Source organism: Miscanthus floridulus, chromosome 13 (genome assembly GCF_019320115.1).
Source record: "Miscanthus floridulus cultivar M001 chromosome 13, ASM1932011v1, whole genome shotgun sequence".
Lineage (NCBI taxonomy): Eukaryota > Viridiplantae > Streptophyta > Magnoliopsida > Poales > Poaceae > Miscanthus > Miscanthus floridulus.
Genome location: NC_089592.1, coordinates 71,339,604 through 71,351,834, shown reverse-complemented (window position 1 = coordinate 71,351,834; position 12,231 = coordinate 71,339,604). Strand labels below are relative to the sequence as shown.

The 12,231-nt window shown below is 45.6% G+C and overlaps 1 protein-coding gene across 1 annotated transcript in view; it reads right to left on the bottom strand.

The window, feature by feature from the left end:
- Positions 1–6,292, bottom strand: part of LOC136499097 (structural maintenance of chromosomes protein 1-like) — a 29,519-nt gene extending 23,227 nt beyond the window's left edge. The window contains exons 1-4 of the mRNA XM_066494794.1: positions 5,686–6,292; positions 5,346–5,582; positions 5,007–5,240; positions 4,043–4,281 (exon numbers count right to left, since the gene is read on the bottom strand). Coding sequence (XP_066350891.1) covers positions 4,043–4,281; positions 5,007–5,240; positions 5,346–5,582; positions 5,686–6,162 — 1,187 coding nt within the window. The 5' untranslated portion in view covers positions 6,163–6,292. The remainder of the gene's footprint in view (positions 1–4,042; positions 4,282–5,006; positions 5,241–5,345; positions 5,583–5,685) is intronic.
- Between the last annotated feature and the right edge of the window lie 5,939 nt (positions 6,293–12,231).

Genomic DNA, 12,231 nt, shown 5'->3' with positions numbered 1-12,231 from the left:
GCAGATGAGGAGGCACCGGGATGGGTGCCAGCGGAGGACGAGGACCCCCTGGCCACATCTGAATGGAACCCATCCATGGGTTGTAGACACTGGGCCAGGGGCGACCACCGATGGCAGGCTGCTGGGCGCCGGCCGTCTGATGCTGCTGCTGTTGGGCGCCAGAGGGAGGGCGGTGGACCTCCAGTGCTGTTGTTGCCACTAGGGCCCCCCTTTCCACCGCCGCCGCGCCTGCTGCGGCGATTGCCGTTGGAGGACTTAGGGCCGCCAGCGCCCCCGGAGCCCGTGTTTGACGTGGGTGAGGCATCGCTGGAGGAGTCTGCTGCTGCGGTGGAGGCAGCGAGAGCAGTGGCAGGGGACTCCTTGTTCTCCAATGTGAGTTCCTTGAGGATGAGGTCATCACGAGCCTCCAAGAAGGTGGGGAAGGGCCGGCTGCGGCATAGGAGGGCCCCGACGTGACTGAAGCGCTCGTTGAGGCCACGAATCACGTTAAGGACGAGGGTGTGGTCGGTGATCACTTCGCCAAGAGCCGTGAGGTCGTCAGCCGTCTTTTTTAGCCGGCGGCAGTAGTCGGTGACAGAGAGGTCGCCCTGGACGAAGTTGTGAAACCGCGTCTCAAGGTGGATGGAGCGAGCCTCTCGATTGCCGAGGAACTGGGACTCGACGGCGAGCCAGGCATGCCGGGCAGTGAAGCCCTGGGCGCAGATGATCTCGGCAAGGTCGTCGGTGAGCGTGGCGACGATCCAGGACTTGATGACGCAGGCCATCCGAGTCCAGTCAGGGGAGATCGGGTCGGAGGTTCCTCGTGGACGTGGTCCTAAAGAGAGAACTTGCCGAGGATGAGCAGGAACTGATCGCACCAGCGGTTGAAGTTGCCGGAGTCGACGTCGAGGATGGTGGTGACATGGTTCCGGATGTTGTTGACGGCGACGGCCTGGGCGTGCAGTTGCAGCAGTGCCATGGCCTCATGGAGGAGCATGGCTGAGGCGAGGTCGGGAGGAGACGTGGAAGATGTGCTGGAGGAGGCGCCTCCAGGTGCACCGGGGGCGGCGGCTGCGCACTCCTTGGCTGCGCGCGCCAGGGCTTCGCTGGCACGGGCAGCAGCCGCGTCGCGATCTTTGACGGCGGCTGCAGCCTCCTCGACCTGGGCAGCGCGAGCCAGGGCGGCCTGACGCCCCTTGTTGAGAAGTTGGGCGGCGGCGGCGGCGGCGTTCGCCTTCTCCTTGGCCTGGCGTGCCGCGATCTCTTCAGCAGTAACATCCCCAGACCTGGGAGAGGGCGGGAGGGTGGGAGACATGGCGCTGCACGGCAAAGGCCGGCGCGCAGGGGTGTGCAGCGGAAGGGAAGACCTAAACCTAGGCGGCTGATACCATGAGAGCGAATAGGTCTCGGGAAATTGTGATAGATTGATATGGGTACATGAGAGTACATTATATACGGCAAGGATCAGGAAGGGTTTATAGAAACACCCAATCAACGGTGATCCTTGCATAATCAATTATCATCTACCATAATCTCTAGAGGCAGCCCACCCAATAGGCTTGGGCGCTAGGCCCATGGCCAGCCCATAGGCGCCTATTCTAACAACAAGGCTGCACAATTTAGATTAATCATAACGCCAAGGTCTCCAGTTTCAACTGGTTTTGAGCCTTTGATAATAAAATAAAAAATATTCAATAGGTTATTCAGCAGACACAAGCTGCTCACCTCCTTCAACTGCTCCACAGGGACTGCTTGAGGTGGTATGATCGGTTCTGCAAACCATTGTGTTAGAGCATTCAGCCCGGGTATTGAGTCTTGAGGTATCTTTTTTCATCCTGTTGCTCATTGGATTCCATCTCTAGCGCATAGCCTACCCCAACTTGTTTGGGACCTAAGGATCTGTTGTTTATTGTTGCATGTAAAGTGTCTTGAAAAAACAAACAATAGGTGGGCTTACTGTCACCCTAGTCAATGTCTTTTGGAATCTTCAACGTCCATTTGCATACTGTTTTTGTGGATGATGCCATCAGGACTTGAGCGTGTGTTTCGTTTCAGGTCTTTAGGATGATATGGGATGGGATGGCTCAATCCCTGTTTTGGGGGATGGGACTGTCCCAGGCTCCCAGCTAGTGTTTGGCTCAGAGGGACGACTCCATCCATGTTATTTGTTTGATTGGAGTGATTGAATGAAATGGGATGGATGGAGTTTTTAACGCCATCCATTACAGTTCCAGTGGGCCCTGCCTGTCATCCTCGGACGCACATTTTCTTCCCCACCATGCCTAAACGTGCAGCCATCTCCCTCAGCAGCAGTGGCAACTTCCCACGTGCTGGAGCTGTGTCCCCTCGCCAGAGCGACACGTCGCTCGCATCTGCAAACCGCATCACTCACACCACCGTAACTGCACGCATGCGCCAGGGCCACATCGTGTCAGAGCACTAGCCAATCGCCTCATCCGTGCCGCTCGTGGCTCCCCACCATGCCGGAGTCACAACGCCCTCCACCACACCCCTTGCGCCAGGGATCAGAGCTCCCTCCACCCCAAATGGCTCTAACGGGTTCAGGGACGAGGCTGCAAGCGCTGCCCATGGTTGCCTATAGCCCGTACTGGAGCCATGTCTTCATCCCGCGCCCAAGCTCCGCCCCCGCCCAGTCCTGATGGAAGATGACAGCATCCAAAGGGAACAAATCCGTCCCATCATGTCTTCACAAATCTGTCCCTACTCACCAGTCAACCCCCCCCCCACCCCACCCCCACCACCAAACACCTGCTGAAAGGGGATAGACCCGTTCCGTCCCTGGTCATCCCACCAACCAAACACATGCTTAGGGATGCACGAGATACTCAGTCAGCAAATACGTACAAAATCAAATGAAATATGTTTTTTTCTGGATGCATTTAATCCCACGATATTTCTATCTCTACCAGCTTGCTGTTCTGATCCTGCTCCGTTTGTGTGTGTGTTGGGGGGGGGGGGGGGGTTCTAAATCGTCGGCCCTACAATCCAACCAATTGGGAGAGAATAAAGAGACTCCTTTTCAGGAGCGATTCATCCTTCCCGAATTCAGCATACAACTCCATGGTGTACTGTGCGTATGGTTGCCCAGATGGTTCAATTCTATTAGTAATTCCTCAAACTTCCTCTATTTTGAAAATAAAAATAAAAATTTGAGAAAATATAACAGAAAAAAAAATGAGAGAAGTGCTTTTCCATCTCCATGGAAAAATAGAGGGAGGGCAGAGTCCTTTGGTGTCCATTCCAGTTTAAGAATTGGGGCTTCACAAAACACAATTACTAGCCAATATTTCTCTCATGCCTTTTCTTGTTCATGGTTCGATGCTGAGCAAAATCTAGGCCTGAATTCAATTACTGCTTCAAAATTAATGGAGGAAACAGGCTATTCCACCTTTCAGAAATAGACCACCTATGCAGGCCTAGTTCCTAGCCAAGTTAGAAGCACTGGGATTTTAAATCCACCTGTCTTCCCTCCTACCACCTCTCTTCCCCTTCCACTGCCCAGAAATGGGATTTTAAAAGAGGAGATAAGCTCCATTTCCTCTTTTCCTTTTCTTTCCTCACAGCTCCAATGTTTGGGCAATGGTGGTGATAGTATGCTGTATTGCTGAATATTTTTTCTGCTTTTAATTTATGATTATTGCTAGAGATCCTTGATAATAATAGCTGAAAGAAGAGTCTTGTCCTATTGAATTTTAAGTGCTATGACAACCTTAAACCATTTGAAATATTCCTCAAAATTAAACACAGACAAACTGAACTCTACATTGAATCATTTTTCACTCAGGGGAAAAATCGTCATTTCACGCTTGGCTTAACACCGTTAAGTCCTAAAAAACTAACGAAAGGGTCATATAAGAAACTAAAGATAGCTTTCGGGCCAAATTGATAAGTTCAAAAATAAAAGGGTCAAGAAAGTAAGCCGGACTTTTTTCAGGGACATGGAAATAATTCTCTCGACTAATAATACACTGAATATGCACTGATGCCTAGATGGACTAAATATAAAATCAAGACTGCACATAAGATGTCAGGTCACACTCACATTCTATGATACTCCTGGAGTTGGTCGTCAGCTAATAGCAGTTTTTCACTTTTATCTTGTCCTTGCTCATTCAATTCCTCAATAGCTTCTGTGACCTCAACCAGATCACTTTGCAGCCTTCTCAACTCTCCCAGATGTTTTTTGTGATCGTCCTTCTTTTTGTCAATCTCTTTCTTGCAACTTTTGATTTTTGATTTGAGCCGAGATATTTGCTCTCTCAATTTAAGAAGCTCAGGTTGCTGAAAATAGAGATAGAATTACAATATATAGTTTTTATTAGTATATCCAGTAGCAGCACTTAAAATTTTATAGGACAAGACTCCTCTTTCAGCTATTATCATCAAGGATCTCTAGCAATAATCATAAATTAAAAGCAGAAAAAATATTCAGCAATACCACAATGAACATGATTTTATAAAAACACCCAAATCATTAAGTAACAATAGCATAAATAGACATTAGTCAAGAGCTAAGCTAAAAGAATATTAAATGGCAGCATATCATGTTATCATTGAGCCCATTATTATCATCATCAACAAAGCCTTTTGATCCCAAGCAAGTTGGATTGGCCTATCAATCTATTCACTGGACCCATCCAAAACATGGTAAAAATCCCACAATACTTAAGCTCATAAAAAGATATGTATTTGTTGAAATACTAGAGGGATGCTACGTGGTGAGGGGAAGGTTGAGTGTGCCGTGCACATGCATGGCATGGACAAGTGAGCAGAAGGTTGAGTGGGCAGTATAGGGATTCAGTTGAGAGACCTACTAAACCCTTTATACAGCATGAGCAGAATATTGCAACTTAGAATGATGCAATTAATCAGTTGTAAAAAAGAAGTAAGCAATTTCAGTGAAAGAAGTACAGTAATGATTCTTCCTAAGTAGCCCATACATACAAGTCCACAATGCAAGTTTTGGTGAAGTGAGACTGCAAGCGAGTGAACTAAAAAGCACTTACCTTCTTGTCAAATTCAAGCTTTTTCTTGGCTATACTCTTCTCACACAATGTCATTTTCTTGAGAAATGCACTTTGCTCCTTCTTTTTTGCAGTCAGTTCATAGTCACTGGATCGATTCTCTTCCTGCACTTGCTGAAGAGACTCTCTATCCTCCACAAGCTCAGCTTCAACTTTCTCAATGTCTTTTTCGATGGTATACAGTTGCCAAAGGTAATGCTCTGTCTTCAACAGTTTCTGGGGTGTGTGTGGGGGGTGGGTGGGGGGGATCAAGGAGACAACATAATTAACATGAAGAAATTAATTAAGCTACATGCGAAGCTCACACAAATAATATCAGACCAGGTCCTGCTGAAGGCGTAGATGCTTCTCTGCCTCCTCTTTTTGCGCCTTCTTCTGCTTCCGCTCCATGACAATGGTCCTTTTCTCTTGATAGACAAGCGCAGACTTCTCTTCGGCCCTGGCTTTCTGCTCCTCCAGCTCGTCATACTCCCTCCTAAGCTCATCAGAGCCTGAGATCTGCTCCAGGAGAGCGGTGAGCTCCTTGGGGTTCTTGGAGGCGATGGATTCCACATCACCCTGCAGTGCAAATGGACAGTTTCCCTGCCCTAATTAAACCCTAGACTGGAAACCTTAAATTAAATCAGGAATATACAATGACGAAGGGAACAAATGGAGAGACCTGAAAGACGAGGAAGTTGCGGGCCTTGACGAGGATGCCGAGGGATCTGAGCTTGGCGTTGTACTGGTCCCAGGTGACTGGGCTGCCGTTGATGCGGTACTCGCTGCCGCCGCCGCCGCCGGTGATGCTGCGTGTGAAGCAGAGCTCCTCCTGGTTGGGTTGGCGGTAAAAGAGGCGGACGGAAGCCCTGCGGCCCTTGGCCTCCTTGTCGCGGTCGTCGAGGGCGTAGATGAGGTCCTTGAGCTGCGCGCCGCGAAGGTGCGCTGAGCGCACGCCCAGCACAAAGCTGATGGCGTCCATCAGGTTCGACTTACCGGCGCCGTTAGGGCCGATGATGGCTGTGAAGTCGACGAAGGGCCCAATCGTCTGCTCACCCTTGTACGACTTGAAGTTCTCCACCACCAGCCGGTCAATCCGACCGCCAACGCCGCCGCCCCTGGCCCGGTAGTCGCCGCCGCTCCCATCCGCTGCCGCCATCTCCTCCCCTCCACCTTCACGAAGTAGCTAGGGTTTTGGTCGGAGTGGGCAATTCGCAAAACGGACGGGAGGACGAGCAAGGGGACGAAGACGACGAAGGGAGCGCAAGCGGCAAGACTCAATAGGCCCAGAAGAGCGGACGGCCCATCACAAGCGGTCATCGGCCCTCGGTGCCCACTGAGCCTGGGCACATTTTACCCGAAAACCGATAACCGAACTGAACCGATCCGAAATATTGGTTTTTCGGTTCAGTTTTGGTTTTGAATTCTAGGAACTTCAGTCTACGGCTTCGGCGTCGATTCTAGTCTCGCACCGAACCAAAACACCGAATCACCGAATTCTCCGCCATTGAAGAGTCACAACCCACACACTCCCCTCTACTCCGGCCCACTATGGCAGCCCCTAGTGGCCCAAGTCTTCTCTAGTTCTCCCTCCGGCCCTCCCTCATGCACGGGGCTCCTGCACGTGCACCCCTCCCACAAGCGGCACGGGGCGTCGCTCCCCTAACCCTAGAGGCGGAGGCGGCGGCGGCGCGGCGCCGTGGCGCAATGGGGAGCGACTCACGACAGCACGGAGGACGGGCCGGAGGGGAGCGACGCATCTGCTCGGAGATGGGCAGGGAGCGGCGAATCGACCAAGCGACGAGCGGCGAGCAGTGAGCAGCGGTGGCGTCCGGCGAGCTGCAGCAGCGTCCAACAAGCAGGGGCCTAGGCATAGGCCGCGCAGCTCCCAGGACAGGCCAAGGCGCGGCAGCGGGCAGGGAGGCCACGCCCAGACGCGACGGCGAGCAGGACTTGCAGCGGCGGCGACCAGCGGACCAGATGCTCAGGTTAGTTCGATTAAACCAAAAAACCAAGCCGAAAAAACGTCTGTACTCCCTCTGTTTCAAATTATAATTCATTTAACTTTTTTAATCTCAAATTTGATCACTCGTCTTATTCAAAAAATTTATGCAAACATAATCAAATTTAAGTCATTTTTGAAGAACTTTTGTTAATAAAGCAAGCAACGACAAAAAAAGTGATATTTAACATAAATTTTTAAATAAGACGAGTGGTTAAATTTGGGATTAAAAAAAGTCAAACGAACTATAATTTGTAACAGATTTAGTACTTTCTAGTATTAAAAAATCCATACTTTCTGGTTAACATGTACTGTACAAAAAGTAATGTCGTGTGTATGCATCATAGTTCCCATTGTGTACAGATGACGTAGTTTGTGAAACGTCTGTAATAATTCATGCACAAAACATTTTTATAATTATTTGTACATTCATTTTATTCGAGAAAAAATTATTTGTACATTCATTTATCATTTAGGAACAACGTAAAGAGAGCGTTTAAACTTTCTCTAATAAGTGTTTTGGAGTACTTGAATCATAGTACAGATACTGGAATGGCTAATTTTATCCTAAGTTCTTATTTTTAGTCCATGGATTAGTCTGGACTCTAGAGTGCCGCTTTGCTCTTTTTTCTATATATATATAATCACAATAATCTGTTGTGTTATTTCCCGCTTCATTTGCTAGTTTGTCATGACACACGGTAGTAGCTTGTTTATGATCACGCATGCTCTTCATTAGCCTTTTTGATCTTTCATTAGTCCTCGGTTCAGCGATATCTTAATTTCAGTGTGCGTTGGGTTAGTAAATTTCGTGACCGTTGTCATCCGTCGCCACTTTCGTTCTTATCCGCAGTTGAGTTAGTAGATCTCCTACAACTTAAAAAGAATAAAGTGTGGATATTTTTTGGTGCGATATTTATTTTGGTTCGTCCGTCTACTCACTTCGTGCGATACCCCACACGATAGAAAAAGAAATTATCATCTCTATGATCCCCGCCTGTTTTGAAGAAAATAAATCGATCATCTAAAACCACATGCATGCATGGAAGGAAACAATAATCATGCATGGAAGGAAACAATAATCATGCATGGAAGGAAACAAGAATCGTGCATGGAAGAAAACAATAATCATGCATGGAAGAAAACAATCATGCATGGAATGAAACAATAATCATACATGGAAGAAAACAATAATCATGCATAGAAGAAAACAATCATGCATGAAAGAAAACAATAATCATTTACTCTTTTTTCAAATAGTGATCTTCATTTCGGAGCCCTTCATGCAATTTAATAATGGCTAGGGAGCTAAGCTTGCAAGAACTTACTCTTACTTGGGTTGCGAGCTAGGGATATAGCACTTCAATGGGTGTCTTGGTTGAGTTCTACAATTGCAAAAAATTGATGATGCTGATAAGATTGACAATTCTATAACTCTACAGTACCTTTCTTTTTTTCAAAAAAAAAGAAGGACAAATGCTACTTATAGTCGAATTCATGTTCTTTTTGTTGTTTTGATTTGATACCCATAATCCACAACCCACATGTTAACTTTCAGATGTGTTTGTAAAGAATCAAAAAGAGTTGGCCTAATGCCAATCTTTCTTGTCGTCTTTTTCATTCTTTATATTTATACTAGATAGCGTGCCTGTACATTGCTACGGAATAACTAATAATTTATACTAAAAACACAAGGATCGCATGATAAGATAACAATATTATAAAAATTAAATACCAACGTTAAAGTGACATTTAATCGAAAAAGCAAAATTTATGAATTTAACACAGTCACGGAGTTCATGGCGTCGCAGGCTCACAAACTCTACTTTATAGACATTTTCGTGATGCGGCTAAGATAATGTTTTATATTGTAACACCTCTGGTGTTTTAACTTAGCACTAAAACTTGACATGTCATCATATGCATTGCAAAGCATTCATAAAGTAGAAAATTTTGAATGCATTCACTAAATAAGCTTTATTTCATAAGTTGTTATTTTATGTGATGTGATGTGATGTGATTCAAAACTCTAAATAAAGATCATAACCACAAGTGTCAAATTTTATGTGATCATGTGAGACCATATGTCAATTGACTCAAATAACCCTAATGAGCCATGTAATTGGTCAAAAATCAAAGTTAAGTAAAAAGATAAATAAAGCAAATTTGAATTCAAATTCAAACCATAAAAGTCATTTTTGCCCTTTTTGTCTAATTCAAAATCCATTTGGAATTTGGGGGTGTGACAAAAAGCAAAGTTGAAGCTTATTTTATAAGGATCAACTTTGGTATTCAAAGTTTTTAAAGTTTACATATAAAATTTAGAGTAATTTTGAAATGATTCAAATGCTCAAATGCACCCTAAATTCAAATTTCAAAATGGAGGCAGAATTTGAAAATGTTCATTGAAGCAAAGTTGTAGAACTTGTGGTTTTGAACAACTTTTATTTTTAGAGATTTTTGAGTTGTTATACAAATTTGAGAGTAATTGGTAAAATGAATTCAGTGGCAATTCTGTAATTCATATGAACAGTAGCACGACCACCGCCCCACCGCCGGTGTCCTTTCTCCGGCCTTCCAGGCGTGCCCCCGCCCTCGGCTTCGCGCTGGCATGAGTGGCTCACTGCATGTCACCCCCTCACTCATCTGGCCACGCTATAAAGCCCCGACGACGTTATCTGCTTTTCTTCCTCTCCTCTGTTTCCCGCCGCCGCCGCCTCAACTCCGGCGAGCTCCCCTCACCTCTTCAGCGCAAGCCAGTCCCGGCAAAATAGTGACCCAGTTCCGTCTGCTCCTTGCGCCTCCGACCGACCTGTTGCTACCGCTTGATTTCACCGAGAACTCATTGTCCATATTCTTCTTCCTCGCGGCCGACGACCTCGACCGAAGCTCCGTTTCACCGCGGCCAGCATCATCTGGTGAGCTGTTGCCCTTAATTATTGTCTCTACAGCTTCATTTCGATGCTGTAGTGCTTAATCCGTTCTTGCTTGGTCGTTTTACCCACTGCAGTCGTCGGAACACCGTCGTCGATGAGGTCTGCTCTGCCGTGTTCACTGTCACCGTCGAACCGCGTCACCATAGCTTCTCCCAGTCTCGCTCGTTGCTTCAACACGTCCGAGGTGAGCCACTGATGCTTCCTGGACTCTTTATTTCACCGTTACCGGCCTTGTTTCGCCAGCGTAACGTTGCCGTGCCACCGCGTCCGCCATGGCCGGTGTCAGTCTTGTTCCGTGTCGTAATCAACATCCAAATGCCACAGATCGATGCGCCTAGTCTTTGTGAGCGTTTTGGTACTTTGGCCGTCGCCGTTGAGCTCACCGTCGACGAGTTAGCGTCGGTCAGCGCCGTTGTCGCCGCGGTCAAAGCCGAAGCTTAGGGATGACAAGTGGGTCCCGTATGTCAACGACTGTATAGTTCAAATGGAATTTTTCTATTTTCAGAAATGGATGAATAGTGTTTATTTTTGTTATTTTTGTGTAGATTTATTTAGAGCTCCAAAAATTATTAAATTTTTTGTGTGATCTCTCTGTGATGAATATTATTTAGGAAAAATATGAAATATGGATTTACAGTACTTTTTGAATGTAATGAAAATTACTCAATTAATTGATAAATGTAATTTCCATGATTTTTGTAGGCCACTGTATAATTCCAAAAATTATGAAATTTGTTTTAGTACACTAATTTGTCATGAGGAAGCTTACATAAAATTTTGAGGTCATTTGGAACAAGTTCATTTTTGGGCTTATTTCCAAATTAATTCAAAAATGAATAAAAGCAAACCCTAAGTGTTAGATTAGTGTTTGATCTTGTTTTGGTCATGTTTTGTGACCAGTAGGGTTTCAAGATCATTTTGGTCAAGTCACTTGTGTGGTCCTTGATGGTAGAATTACAAGTTGGTTTTATTGGCTTGCAACTGTACCGTGAAGGACAGTTATACTCGAGGTGTTATTATATTTCATGTACCATGAAAGCATCATGTTTACATTATCATCATATTGAAGCATATGTTATTATTTCATGTAGCATCTGAGAGTGAACCAATCCTAGTTGATCAAATCATGGAAGAATCCTTGGTTGTCTCAGGATTTGATATTTGTGGTACTGATTCGGAACCCGAGATCGTCAACGAAGGCAAGCCCTGGTTTATGCATTAAACCATTACCTTGTTTACTTTGAAAAGTTTATCACCTATTTTACCTATTATATTAAGTTGATTTATTCAAATGTTACCTACTTGATGCATTGCCTACCTTGTTAATTGTTTATCATCCTTGAAGATGTTTTCATTTACAAAGACGTAGAATGCTTAGTATGCTTTATGGTAGGCTTTCAAAGTAAAAGTTTCGATACAATCAAAGATGGCATACTGGCCAAAGAAAGAAAGAAGATAGAATGAACTAGAGACTAGTCGGGTAACTTATCTTGAATGTTGGGTAATGTTGCCGACTATGTCGCTTAAAGGCCACTCATTGTGGATCTTCTGAATGAGACACTTTGTAGTACTAGTCACATACTCCGGTATGCCTACTTCGGCTAATCCGATACTAAGACGAATGCCCACGCACTGGGAGTAGAGAGATGGCGGGAGTAGCATGTACCCTTCGGAACCCTCGTCCGCCTGAGAATCCTACACAGAGTGAGCGGCGATTAGGTTTTTGAGGAGCGATCCGTGACTACTCGTTTGTCTTCTTCTTGGAGATCGCTCTTAGATCCATTCTCTCCCTAGAACGTCAAGGCGTCTTCTTCCTGGTGATTTGTTTGTGGGACTGCACTACGAACATCTTCCTGCATCGACTATGGTCCACGACTTCGAGCAACATACTATGTCGACTAGTGCGAATGGAGCCTCTAATGCCCTCGGCATGGGACCATCCGCTGGGTACAGTCTAATCTCTGTGATTACTGTATTTTGTATTCTTACTGTATCAATCAGTATATCATCTATGCATGATGTAGCGTTCATAAGAAATATACACATGCACATATATGCTGTCACAAACCTACTGATGTTATATTTCTGGATTAAACTAATAATGAAAATGCCTAAATTTCTAACAATCCAAAAACCTAATAATAGGCAATTTTATGTTAGTGGATTTGCTGCCGCTTTGAAGCCGAATATTTTGATATGGCATGCAAAGATGGTATTGTGGTTGACTGCGAATGAACTGCTATCACACCGCACAGGGGAAGCCTGAACAGTTTACTCCTGAGGAGGAGCA